This window comes from Phacochoerus africanus, chromosome 4, assembly GCF_016906955.1.
Source record: "Phacochoerus africanus isolate WHEZ1 chromosome 4, ROS_Pafr_v1, whole genome shotgun sequence".
In the NCBI taxonomy this organism is placed as follows: domain Eukaryota; kingdom Metazoa; phylum Chordata; class Mammalia; order Artiodactyla; family Suidae; genus Phacochoerus; species Phacochoerus africanus.
Window position 1 is genome coordinate 74,892,353 of NC_062547.1, and position 13,541 is coordinate 74,905,893.

Sequence of the window (13,541 nt, forward strand, 5' to 3'; positions counted from 1 at the left end):
ACAATTGTTTCTTAGGGTCATATTAGGACACAAATGCAAAGTAGTCTTCCTGCGCCTCCCCCTGGAAGGAAAATGAAATAGAAAATGGGATTATGCATGTGAAGAAGCGTTCAGCCCCTGTGCCCGCGACACAGCAAACCAGTTCCTGAAATAAGTGCTCATTGATAGTAATGATAGTTAATTAAAAAGAGCTGACGTGTATTGAGAACTGTGTCAGGTATGGCGGTAGTTTTACTGTTCCCTGGTGAGGCAGTACAGATTACTCCCATTTTACAGACAAGAAAACCGAACAGAAAATCCGAGTATCTACTGTAAGAACACTTACAGCGGTGGGACAGTAAGGTATTTTGTTCACTGTTATATCCGCAACACCTACAGCCATGCCTGTTATAGGAGACGCTCAACCTGTCTCTTTGGAATAAATGAGTGCTTAAAAAATTACCTGCTTTTAAAAAAATCTCACTTATTTTAATGAAATAATTATAGACGTAGTTGCAAAAATAGTACAGAGAGGTCCCTAGTACCCTTTCCCCCAGCTTCCCCCCATTACTGTCAATTTACATAACACTATCAAATCCAGGAAATTAACCTTGGCACAATCCACAGGCCCTATTCATATTGTAATGTGTTTTAATACAAGTGTTTGGCATTTTACAAATTGATATCGTGCTAGGATTGGAGTAATATTCTCAGCTAAGGCTGAGCTCTTCCCTTTCTGCACGGGAGTATTGCATACCTGAGGCGTGCACCCACCTCGGGGCCAAACACGCCCCAGGGAAAAATCTTAAGTGCTGAATGTAGACCCCCTACTTTCCAGCAGCCTTGCAGACGCCTAAGGGGTTACCCGGGGGGAGGGCGTCAGTGCGCCTGCGCGCAGCGATGCCTCACCCCGCCCCCGAAGCGCGATCAGATGACCCGCCCAACCGGCGTCGGCCTATAAAAGCTCGGGTGTTGACGTCAGCGTTCTCTTCCGCCGTCGTCGCCGCCATCCTCGGCGCGACTAACCTTACTCGGATCTGCCCGGTAGAATCCACCGCCATCCGTCACCATGGTGAGCAGTGCTGTACAGAGGGCGGCCTGGAGCAGCGGCGGGGCCTCTGCAGGACCGGCGCTGCCAAGCCTGGGGTGCTGTGGCCTCCGGGACCGGGAGTAGACATGGCGGCTGCGGGGCTGGAGGGCCTGGGGCTGAGAAAGCGGTTGCCGCCATGTCTACGCGCTGCACTTCTCACCGAACTTCGCTTCCGGGGGCGCCGCCGCCTCGCGGGGTCCCCGGCCCTGCCGAGGCTGGGGCGGAGGCGGGGCGGTGGGGTATGATGATGTGGCAGACGCTGTAATGGCGGGCGCCGCTGTGCGAGCAGGGAGAGGGGAGCCGCCTTATGTAACCCGCGGGCCAGGAGTTTGAGTTCGATTTTCTGTCGGAAGTCGTGGGCGGCAAGGAAACGGCAAAAGGAAAGGAGAGTAAGACCCTTGGTAGCGCCCCATCTTACGCTCTGTAACCTTGGCATGATCCCTTGTCTTTACTGTATTTCCCAATTGTGAACACCTGATTCCGGGGCCACGCGGTGGAGGCTCGCGTCGGTTAGCACTGCGCAGGTCCCCCCCACCTGACCGTGGGTGGCATTCAAGGAATCCAGGGCGGCGTGGGTGGCTCTGCCTGACCCCCGCAGCGAGGGGTGACCTTGGTTGTTTAAGAGGCTCTTTGGTTGGGGGAAGCCTGGAGGTACACACAGTGGCAACACAGTGTGACTTGGGGAGCTTCAGCTCTCCAGTGTTCTTTAAATGGTTTCCGTGACACCCCGGTATCTACTCAGTTTAAAGGAAAGATGTCGCACTTTGGGACTTAACTCCTCAGTTTTCATTCTGGACTGTCATTCTTGAGTTGTGAGGACCAGGGGACGTGGTGAGAAGCGTTTTTAAAAGAATGTCAACAAATAGGGGGATTTGAGTGGGAGTTGGGGTGGCTCCAGGACCAACCCCCTTTGACCTTAGCCTAGCAGTGTCTATTGATCAAAGCCTTAGTACCAAGACACATTCCCTGAGAGCTGGGCACCTCTGAGACTCTCCTCCCCCCACCCGTAGGTGAACTTCACAGTAGACCAGATCCGGGCCATCATGGACAAGAAGGCTAATATCCGAAACATGTCCGTCATTGCCCACGTGGACCATGGCAAGTCCACTCTGACGGACTCATTGGTGTGCAAGGCTGGTATCATCGCCTCCGCCCGGGCTGGGGAGACCCGCTTCACTGACACCCGGAAGGATGAGCAGGAACGTTGCATCACTATCAAATCAACGTGAGCAATTCCTGGTGTCCTCTGGATGGGGAGGGACGGGGAGGTGCTTATCTTGGTGGGTATGAAGGACAGACAGTAGCCTTCACTTACCTGAAGGCTTTTGGGGAGGTGAGTGGAACACCTTGGGGCTGCATTTTTGCATTATGAAGAGACATGAGATTTCACCCAGTGAGATGGGAATCTTTATGTCCAGTGAAAAAGGCACAGTGAGGGTGATATTAATGGGCCTTGGAGAGCAAAGGGGGCAGGGGGTTCTTCTCAATGTCTGGAGACATCTAGGAGGATGCAGCTGGCAGCCAAGAAAGGATATACTGTTGAAAGTTTTCCCTTGTGCAAGGCAGCCCCTTGTGAGTTTTCTGGCTTCAGAATGGCAACAGGGTGAGAACTGAAAGAAAAGCGACAGTAACTGGCAGTTATTTTCTTTTGGTAACTTCTTCGTCATTGCTGATAATCAGCTGGGAATGGAGGGGAAGGAAGGATGAAAGGTAGTTTTTGGTGTTTCAAGGCTTTGCCTGATTGTGTAGTTGCTCCTTGGAATCAGGTGCCTTGAACCTGGGAGGAACCTTGTGGACTCTGGTTCTTTGCCGTTGGTACCAGGGAGGTGAGGTGGGTGTTCCTAGTGGAAGGTGCTGCAGAGCTTGCGTGGGAAGTCTGAAGTTCATTTCTAGGGATGAGTAATGCAGGGAGAGGAGACACTTTGCAGCGTCTGCCTCTTTTTTTTTTTTTTTTTTTTTTTTCCTGGTTCCTATCCTTGGGAGTTAAGAGCATCTGCCCTGAGTCCCTTTGGGCAGAAACCTAGGTGACTACAGGGCTGATGTGGAACAGGTTAAGAGCTAGGCCGAGGTGTATCTTTCATTTAGCTCACCTGTCCCACCAATCTCTTCAGGGCCATTTCCCTCTTCTATGAGCTCTCAGAGAATGACTTGAATTTCATCAAGCAGAGCAAAGATGGCTCTGGCTTCCTTATCAACCTCATTGATTCACCTGGGCACGTGGACTTCTCCTCAGAGGTGACAGCAGCTCTCCGTGTCACCGATGGTGCCTTGGTGGTGGTGGACTGTGTGTCAGGTAAGCAGTGGGTGGTTCGGAATCTGGGGCTGGCTGTTCTTTACTCTTTGGAGACCTTACCTCATACCTGTCTCCAGGTGTGTGCGTGCAGACAGAGACAGTGCTGCGCCAGGCTATTGCTGAGCGCATCAAGCCTGTGCTGATGATGAACAAGATGGACCGGGCCCTGCTCGAGCTGCAGCTGGAGCCCGAGGAGCTCTACCAGACCTTCCAGCGCATTGTGGAGAATGTTAATGTCATCATTTCCACCTATGGAGAGGGCGAGAGTGGCCCCATGGGCAACATCATGGTAGGATTGCTTGACTGCTGAAGCTGGGATTGCTTGGCACAGTATCTCACCTCCTTTGTACCCAATATTCCCTCAGTTGCTCCTGTGGATGGGCTGCAGTCTTCTTCCTGGAGGATGCCCCTGGGGAACCATTCCTGGGGCTTCTTGAGATCTTTATTTCAGTGGGCTGTTAGAAACCTAGAGTGACAAATGGGCAGGATTCTAGGGAAGGCTGTGGGGTAGTGGGTCACTCTTGCTGATAAAGGCCAGTGGGGCAAATGACTGCAGGGTTATTGCGTATCTCTCCTCTCTCTGGTGTTGGACATGGAGGCAGAGTTGGGCACCCTGTATGTACATGATGACTAAAATTTCTTCACTTTGACCTGATGGCTATTGAAGAAATCTAATGTCTGATGCCTGTGCTGCCCAGAGACTTTGTATGTGTTTTTTGTCCTATTGTCCCCACTCACAACTTTCTCCTGCTCTCTCAGATTGATCCTGTCCTTGGTACTGTTGGCTTTGGGTCTGGTCTCCACGGTTGGGCCTTCACCCTGAAGCAGTTTGCAGAGATGTACGTTGCCAAGTTTGCCGCCAAGGGCGAGGGCCAGTTGGGGCCTGCTGAGCGGGCCAAGAAGGTGGAGGACATGATGAAAAAACTATGGGGAGACCGGTGAGTGCTGGAGGCTCAAGTGTCTTTGGGGTCCTTTTCCCTCAGGCCCACCTAGATTCCCCTAACTCAGGTTGGGTATTCTCTGACAGGTACTTTGATCCAGCCAATGGTAAATTCAGCAAGTCAGCCACCAGCCCTGATGGCAAGAAGTTGCCGAGGACCTTCTGCCAGCTCATCTTGGACCCTATCTTCAAGGTGTGCTGGCATGTGCTGGATGGATGTGTATCCTCTGGTTGTCTGTCTTTGGGCTCCCTGGGAATCTGGTACCGAACCTGCTGTAGTCTGTGGCAAGATACCTGGGGGCTGGACAGAGCCAGGCTGCAAGGCGGCTCCTGGGACGTAGAAGCAGCCCAAGGTTCAGCCCCCAGGACTCTACCCTGATGAGTTAGTCTCCCACATTTTTAGGCTGTACCATGGGGCAGTTGGCCTCTGTGACTGGGCATCAGGTGAGATGAGGCAGGGAGGTCTGGGCTTTGCAAGCCAGTGAATTTTAAGTGATTGTAAATTAAGGAGTGTTTGAGGTCTATAAATTAGAATGGGTTGGGGGGCGTGGGGTTTTTTTGGGCCAAAAGTGGAAGTTCCTGGGCCAGAAACTTTAACCCACACCCCAGTAGCTACCTGATCTACAGCAGTGATGATTCCAGATCCTCAACCTACTGAGCCACTGGAGAACTCTTAGAATGGGATTTTTTCTTCTTAATCTATGGAGAGGATTTCCCGAGGTTTGTTTAGTTGGGTCAGGCACTTGGTGGTCAATGAGGATTTTTGCAGCCCTGCTATGTCCATGGCCTGCAGCTCCATAGGAGGAATGCAGCTAGCTGCAGGCTGCCCAGTATATTCCCAAACCCACCTTGCCATCTCCCTGGGTATTAGGTGTTTGATGCCATCATGAATTTCAAGAAAGAGGAGACAGCAAAACTGATTGAAAAACTAGACATCAAATTGGACAGTGAAGATAAGGACAAAGAAGGCAAACCACTTCTGAAGGTGAGTGGGGGGCTGTCCTGTGAGTTGCCCTCTCAGTGTGTTATTTCTCAGGTAGTCAGATGGCTGGCTGTGAGCATCATGGCTCCGTGCTGGGGGTGGCCTGCCAGTCCTTACCCTTTGTGAGTGCTGGCTCTTCACTTAGGAAGCATTGCCAGTAGAGGTGGACAGTAAATTTCTCAGGTGTTTGTACTGCCCTTTTAGAATGACCTCAGGCAGCCTGTGATTCTTCCTTCTCACCAATCTCCTGTCCCCTACTTTAGGCTGTGATGCGCCGCTGGCTGCCCGCCGGGGATGCGCTGCTACAGATGATCACCATCCACTTGCCCTCCCCGGTGACAGCCCAGAAGTACCGCTGTGAGCTCCTGTATGAGGGGCCTCCGGACGACGAGGCAGCCATGGGTATGTGGGTTGTGCCTGTACCCTGGGGTTAGGATTCTGGCCTGAGCCTCAGGTCTCAGGATTCTTGAAAGCTGAGGTGTGAGGGAATCACAGTTTCCCCTTTGGGGATCATTTTCTTGCTCCTCAGGCATTAAAAGCTGTGACCCCAAAGGCCCACTTATGATGTACATTTCCAAAATGGTGCCGACCTCCGACAAAGGTCGGTTCTATGCCTTCGGCCGGGTCTTCTCAGGGCTGGTGTCTACCGGTCTGAAGGTCAGGATCATGGGGCCCAACTACACCCCTGGGAAGAAGGAGGACCTGTACCTGAAGCCAATCCAGAGGTGAGGTGCTCAGCAGGTGAGAGGGTGCCGGGTAGCATGTGAACTGAGGGTTTCTATTGCCTATTCCACTCCAGCCAGCCAGTGGAGGGGGATGGGGATGGGGTGGTTATCTTAAGGGTTAGCTCTTTTCTCCCTAGAAAGAATGTAAGGGAGTTGTCCAGGTCAAGCCCACCAGCAAACCGTGTCCTCTCACCCCTAGTGTTTCATATTAATAACATGCAGATTAAGTTGAAGTTATGGTGATTGCATAGTTTGAGTACCCAAGAGCAGGCGTTGACCCCAAAGATGTCTTGTGGGTGTTGCCACCCAGTCACTAGTCCAGGTGTGCACAGTGGGAAGACAGCTGCCATTCTCTCTGGGTCTTCAGGGCTCTGACTCCTGAGACTGGCTGTTGGGTTCCTATGGCACTCACCTCTGACTTGTGTCAGGGCATGTGGGAATGAGCATCTTGGTGTGCAGGGACAGTCGATGAAACAATGATCTAGGTTAAAGGGTGCATTCAGGGTTTGGGGCCTGGGGTGGGAGGGAGCCCTGCTCCTCCACTTAGAGCCCCAGAAAGTATGATTTTGGTCCTTCACTGGGGACCTGGAACCAACACTGGTGCTTTTTGAATCTCTCCTAGGACAATCCTTATGATGGGCCGCTACGTGGAGCCCATTGAGGACGTGCCTTGTGGGAACATCGTGGGCTTGGTGGGCGTGGACCAGTTCCTGGTGAAGACAGGAACCATCACCACCTTTGAGCACGCCCACAACATGCGAGTGATGAAGTTTAGCGTGAGCCCTGTTGTCAGGGTCGCTGTGGAGGCCAAGAACCCGGCTGACCTGCCCAAGTTGGTGGAGGGCCTGAAGCGGCTGGCCAAGTCAGATCCCATGGTGCAGGTGGGTGGTCTGAAGGCAGCCCTGGCAAGGGTGGTTTGTTGGGTCACGTGTGGCATGGCTAAGCTGGAAAAATCCCAGTGGCTTCTCATAAAAGAAATTTCCAGCTGTTTGGAACTGATTAACTGTGCTGGGAAGATGTGTCCTGGCAGAGTTGCTTTTAGATGGGCACTTCCCAGGAACCCAGCTTCTTCCATAGGCTACTTGGGCTTTATAGACAAGTCTGCACTGTGGGTCATTTTAGAATGTCAACATAATTACTGTTTTCAACCAGTGAAAAGGGCCCTGACAGTGTCCCTGAAAAACCTCATTTAGAGAGTCTGGTCCTCATTTTCCAGCTAGAGGGAAGCTTGGAATCTGCTTTCCACCTGTTCCCCAGAGAGTCCCTTGGGTTCCCCACATCGGTCCTGGGGTCTGCAGGGGTTGACAGTTGGCCCTTTTCAGTGCATCATTGAGGAGTCTGGGGAGCACATCATCGCAGGGGCTGGAGAGCTACACCTAGAGATCTGCCTGAAGGACCTGGAGGAGGACCACGCCTGCATTCCTATCAAGGTAAGGCCTGGCAGCTGGGGGCCACTGGACAACATGGACCTGGGAACAGGCTGGGTTCTAAGGAGGTAGGCATTCAGTTCTCCCTCCTTCCTCTCCACTCATTCCTGTCAGACAGCATGTGCTGTTTTGGTTCGTTTGTGATGCACCACAACAGGAACTCTGAACATGTGCTGTTTTGATACCAGCAGTTTAGACACATCAAGAAGGCTGGAGTGTGAGGGGTCTGCTTGAGTAAATTTCTAAGAAGCTCCTAGAAATAGAAAGCACAGATGTTGCTTGAGGTTCTGTAATTAGCTCCAGTGGCCTGGACTCCGTCCTGCTTTTTTATGGAACTGAGTTCAGATCTATGTCCTTAAACTTAAGTGGTTTAGGGTTTCATTACATGCTATTCTTGTAAAGTCTCTCACATCTTTTATTTTCCTAGGCAGGAATGAAATTGTCTAGGTATTCTTCAGGTGACAGCTTTATTTCACATTGCCCATGTAAAATTAATGCTGAGGTAGGATTAGGAGTAGGCTGATGGCTGCTAGGTAAATGCTTTCTAGTTAATACTTTGTAATTAAGTTTCATTGGGAGTTCCCGTTGTGGTGTAGCAGAAGTGAATCTGACTTGTATCCATGAGGATGTGGGTTTGATCCCTGGCCATGCCCAGTGGGTCAGGGATCTGGCATAGCTGTGAGCTGTGGTGTAGGTCGTAGACGCAGCTCGGATCCCACGTTGTTACAGCTGTGGTGTAGGCTGGCAGCTGCAGCTCCAATTCTACCCCTAGCCTGGGAACTTCCGTATGCTGCGAGTGGGGCCTAAAAAGCAAACCCAGAAACAAAAAATGGAGTTCTCGTCATGGTGCAGTGGTTAACGAATCCGACTAGGAACCATGAGGTTGCGGGTTCGATCCCTGCCCTTGCTCAGTGGGTGAAGGATCCAGTGTTGCCGTGAGCTGTGGTGTAGGTTGCAGATGCGGCTCGGATCCTGCATTGCTGTGGCTCTGGCGTAGGCTGGTGGCTACAGCTCTGATTAGCCCCCTAGCCTGGGAACCTCCATATGCCGCGGGAGCGGCCCAAGAAGTGGCAAAAAGACCAAAAAAAAAAAAACCACAAAACAACAACAAAAAAGTGTCTCATGACAAGTGTCTAAACAGCCGTCTTGGCAGTAGGTGTCCTACAAGGGAGTGACTCTCTGCCATCAGATCGAATGTGTCGTTCTGCTTTCTGTGCCCACTGTCACTGTTTCCTGGGCATCTTGAGGAAGACCTGCTGTCAAGATGCTTCTCTTGGGTGTCTGCTTCCTGTGACAGACCTAACCTGTAGGTTCTTTTTTGCAGAAATCTGACCCAGTTGTCTCTTACCGTGAGACTGTCAGTGAGGAGTCAAATGTGCTCTGCTTGTCTAAGTCCCCCAACAAGCACAACAGGCTATACATGAAAGCAAGGCCTTTCCCTGACGGCCTGGCTGAAGACATCGACAAGGGAGAGGTGTCTGCCCGCCAGGAACTCAAGCAGCGGGCCCGCTACCTAGCTGAGAAGTACGAGTGGGATGTGGCTGAGGCCCGCAAGATCTGGTGCTTTGGCCCTGATGGCACTGGCCCCAACATCCTCACTGACATCACCAAGGGTGTGCAGTACCTCAACGAGATCAAGGACAGTGTGGTGGCTGGCTTCCAGTGGGCCACCAAAGAGGTGAGGCACTGCACTGGTAGGTTTGTCAGTGTGCATGGGGGTCCTCCCTAGGGGTCTCATTTTTTTGTTGGCAAAGTGGTCCTGCCTCCTGGGAAGGGGATCCTGTGGAGGCTGAGTTGAGCAAGACACACTTGGTCCCTGGGGTGGAGACCTGGAGGAGTTGGTATAGACAGAGCTAGCTGTGTAGCTGACCTGTTCTCAGGGGCTGCAGTAGAGGCAGGTTCTAGATGGTGATCTAATCCCCTTCTTCCATAGGGGGCGCTGTGTGAGGAGAACATGCGGGGTGTGCGATTCGATGTCCACGATGTGACACTGCACGCCGACGCCATCCACCGTGGTGGTGGCCAGATCATCCCCACTGCCCGGCGCTGCCTTTATGCCAGTGTGCTGACTGCCCAGCCAAGGCTCATGGAGCCCATCTACCTTGTGGAGATCCAGGTAGGGAGGTCCACTCCTCCTGCTACTCTTCCCAGTCTCATCCTGCCTGCATGGCTGCTAATAGTCTTTCTTTGTCTGACAGTGTCCAGAACAAGTGGTTGGTGGCATTTATGGTGTCCTGAACAGGAAGCGGGGCCACGTCTTTGAGGAGTCCCAGGTGGCTGGTACCCCCATGTTTGTTGTGAAGGCTTACTTGCCTGTCAATGAATCCTTTGGTAAGTTCCAGCCTGTTGTGGTCTTCAGGTACCCAGTGGCTTCAGGGTGGAACCCAGCAGACCTGTAGCCTGGATGGTCTTAGGCCAGGGCCCAGGGTGGGTCTCATGGGGGCTGCCAGCTGCTACTTTTCTGCCCTGTCAGCTTGGAAGGTGACAGTAGCACAATTGTGAAGGAGGAGGTAATCTGTTTCTCACAGGGGGGGCTTCTCAACCTTTGAATTGGGGAGGGCCAGAGGAGGCCCTTGGGCCTATAAATCTGCAGAGCAGGGCCTTGCAGAGCAGCTGAGCTGTAGCTCTGGTTCATCCTGAGAAAGGGCACGTTGAGACCAGAAGCCTGGGAAGGGCTGTAGCATTGCCTCATTTATTAATCAGTGGCCTTTGAGAGGGAGCTTTGGGTGAGGTGCAGGTTGTAACGTCTGACATGATCCAGGGTGTTTGATTCAGAGACCTTATGTGGGCCTGTGTCCCTGCCTTCCCATCCAGGGTTTTCGGCCAAGGGGCTGTAAAGACCACACTCTGGCTGCCCACTGAACCCTGTCTCTACCCTTCCTGCAGGCTTTACTGCTGACCTGAGATCCAACACAGGCGGCCAGGCCTTTCCCCAGTGTGTGTTCGACCACTGGCAGATCCTGCCCGGGGACCCCTTCGACAACACCAGTCGCCCCAGCCAGGTGGTGGCAGAGACACGCAAGCGCAAAGGCCTGAAGGAAGGTATTCCGGCCCTGGACAACTTCCTGGACAAATTGTAGGCGGCTTCCCAGCAGCCTGCTGCCCAGTGGGACTGGCGCAGCCCCCGCGCCCAGGGACAGGTGACCACAGCAACAAGCCCCCCACATTCTCCACGACACCTTGAGACTGTCCAGACTCAGAAATGCTCTGCCTGACAGGTTTCTGGGGCCCACTTCGTGCCATCACTCAACATGAACACTTGATGCCGTTTCTTTCAATATTTATTTGTAGATTTCAGAGGCAACAGAAGTGCCCTCACAGCAGGGACTTATCTGGCTGTTGGGGGTGAGGGAAGGGATGGGGGACACCCAACACTTTGTTTCATAAGAGGAAAATTCATATCCAAAAAAAAAAGTTGAAAATAAACGCATTAAGAGGTTTATTTGGGTAAATGGCCCATAGTGGATTTTCCTCCATAAAGGGGGAAGAAACAGGCAGGTAGATGTTCTCTTTGGACAGAAACTAGAAGGCAGGAAATCCTGTGCAGTGTCACCATGAGCACCTCCAACTGTATTAGTGCCATTGGAATAATAAATTTGATATGGTGGTGATCAAGTGTGTAAGTGTTCCTTTGCCATGCGCTCTGGCTAAAATGGACTCTGTAAGATGCAGGTGTTGAGGTCCAGCTGATGGAGGGTGAGTCACTGGCCCTTTGTGTCTACTGAGCATTTAGAATGGAAGCCATGCAGCCCAGGAACTAAATTTTGAACATTTCACTTCATAGTCTGAAGGCATGGTGGTACTGCCGTAGCTGTCAGTGCAGGCTTGGAAAATTGCCTGTGTGCTGTTTTCACTACAGTTCTGACTTGGACCCTATAGGCTCATTTGTAAAAATGTGCCTAGGTTGCAGTTGGATCGCCAATCTAATGTTTTTTTTTTTTTGTCTCTTTGCTATTTCTTGGGCCGCTCCTGTGGCATATGGAGGTTCCCAGGCTAGAGGTCTAATCGGAGCTGTGGCTGCCAGCCTACGCCAGAGCCACAGCAACACAGGATCTGAGCCGCGTCTGCAACCTACACCACAGCTCACGGCAATGCCGGATCGTTAACCCACTGAGCAAGGGCAGGGATCAAACCCGCAACCTCATGGTTTCTAGTCGGATTCATTAACCACTGCGCCACGACGGGAACCCCGCCAATCTAATTTTTATGCTGTTAACATCTTTGAGCATCTGGAAAGAGTCCACTGTAGGGTTCTCTGAACTTCTCTTTGAGATCTTACCCAGGATAATTAATCATACCTGCCTCAACTTGGAAGCCAGGTGGGACAATGAAGGACTTGTTTGGGGTTCCTGGACACAAAGGTGGCCAGTCTGCTCTCTGTAACGAGGCCTATACCTCACTAATGTGTGCTGTTAAAGTATAGAAGGGGGAGAAAAATACATTGCAGAAACCTGATGAGCATCTAAAGCCAAATGAGTGAGCAAGGTCAGCAGTGTAAGTCATGATACAGTACAGACCTATAGGGTGGTGAAAATGGCACTTCATGGTTTCCCCCAAACCTACCATCCCAGTCAGACCATGAGAACATCAGACAAGTAGCAGTCGAGGGGATAGACCAACTCTCTGAACTTAGCAACAATGTGAGAAATTGGGAGTTCCTGTGGTGGCTCAGCAGTTTTGAACAAACTAGTATCCTTGAGGATGTGTATGTTGCAGTCGCTGCTGGGATCTGGCATTGTCTTGGCCACTGTAGCATGGGCAGCAGCTACAGCTTCTAATCTGACCCCTAGCCAGGGAACTTAGGCGTGCCACCGCTGTGGCCCTAAAAGACAAAAAGTGTGAGAAACTGTCTTAAAGGAACCTAGGGTGTAGTAAGGGGATCCTGAGACAAGAAAAGGGCATAGGGAGAAAACAGGAAATCTGAATAAAGTATGGACTTTGGTTAATGATGTGTGATAATTGCTTCACAATGGTCACAAAGGTACCAGACTAACAGGTAATAGAGGAAACGATGTGAGAGAAGCTGCTGCTTTAACTGTAAACTGAAGTGTGCTTAGGAGTAAAGAGTGGAGGAAGGCCATCTCCAGGAGGAACAGCTCCTGTCAAGACCTAAAACGTTTGAGGAGTTCCCGTCGTAGCGCAGTGGTTGAATCCGACTAGGAACCATGAGGTTGCTGCTTCGATCCCTGGCCTTGCTCAGTGGGTTAAGGAACCGGCGTTGCCATGAGCTGTGGTGTAGGTTGCAGACCCGGCCCTGATCCTGTGTTGTTGTGGCTCTGGCGTAGACTGGCGGCTACATCTCCGATTAGACCCCTAGCCTGGGAACCTCCATGTGCTGCGGGAGCGGCCCAAGAAACAGCAAAAAGACAAAAAAGTTTGAATTGAGAAAGCAAATTGTGTTGGAGTGAAGAGAGAATTGCTTAAGGTTGGAGGTGTGTGGTCCTCAAAGGCCAAACGTCAGGGTCTCTGTGCGTCTGAGGTGGTTCAGCATAAAAAAACTCAGCTATGCTTTTTTTTTTTTTTTAATGGCTGTGTGACTCAGGATGAATAACAACCTCTTCGGGTCTGTTTCCCCACCTAGAATGGGGAAAATATTTTACCTCCTCAGTTTGTTGATTAGTATGCCTTAAAGCTAAATCAGTGTTGTTAGCGTGTCTCTTGAGCCGAAAAGTCATAAAACAATTCTCAAGCATTAACGGAAACAACTGACCTACCTCCTAGTTTACATTTTTATGTATTTGGAATATGGGTAGTATTTTACAGAGGAGAAAACTGCCACTCAGACTACAGCAGCCCTAGGGGGTCCACCGCAGGAGCTGTCATGCCCTGGAGATAGGCCCTGGGTTCGCGTACCTCATCCCCAAGAAAGGCAGGAAGGAGCAAGGACTTCAGGCACTCCCAGCTTCAGGACCTGGGGCAGATCTGAGGGGAACCCGCGGGGCGGCCCACGGGCAGGAAGTCGGAAGGTCGGCTTCCGTAAGCTTGAGCGGCGTTCGTTACAGCCTGTCAGCTGCGGGAAGGGGGGGTCAGTGCCAAAGGCGAGACAGCATTCTTAAGAGGCGGGCCGGACGCACGCGGGCTGGGCCTGGCAGACGGCGGGGGGCG

General features: G+C 51.7%; 1 protein-coding gene and 1 non-coding gene across 2 annotated transcripts; both read left to right on the forward strand.

Annotated features, from left to right (window-relative positions):
* Positions 1 to 951: 951 nt before the first annotated feature.
* Positions 952 to 11,047, forward strand: EEF2 (eukaryotic translation elongation factor 2). Its single transcript, XM_047777505.1, has 15 exons — positions 952 to 1,051; positions 2,080 to 2,294; positions 3,181 to 3,362; positions 3,440 to 3,651; positions 4,122 to 4,300; positions 4,390 to 4,495; positions 5,174 to 5,287; positions 5,548 to 5,686; positions 5,814 to 6,009; positions 6,632 to 6,890; positions 7,332 to 7,439; positions 8,761 to 9,114; positions 9,370 to 9,552; positions 9,635 to 9,767; positions 10,323 to 11,047. The coding sequence occupies exons 1-15, from the start codon at positions 1,049 to 1,051 to the stop codon at positions 10,514 to 10,516; spliced, it is 2,577 nt and encodes an 858-aa protein (XP_047633461.1). The 5' UTR covers positions 952 to 1,048; the 3' UTR covers positions 10,517 to 11,047.
* On the forward strand, positions 3,982 to 4,046 carry LOC125126605 (small nucleolar RNA SNORD37). The gene has a single exon (XR_007134709.1). It is a non-coding gene; the product is annotated as a small nucleolar RNA SNORD37 (small nucleolar RNA).
* Positions 11,048 to 13,541: the final 2,494 nt, after the last annotated feature.

Coding starts and splice junctions, on each gene's coding strand:
- EEF2 (XM_047777505.1), top strand. Junction 4,496..5,173: donor TCTTGGACCCTATCTTCAAG/GTGTGCTGGCAT, acceptor CCTGGGTATTAG/GTGTTTGATGCCATCATGAA. Junction 9,115..9,369: donor TCCAGTGGGCCACCAAAGAG/GTGAGGCACTGC, acceptor CTTCTTCCATAG/GGGGCGCTGTGTGAGGAGAA.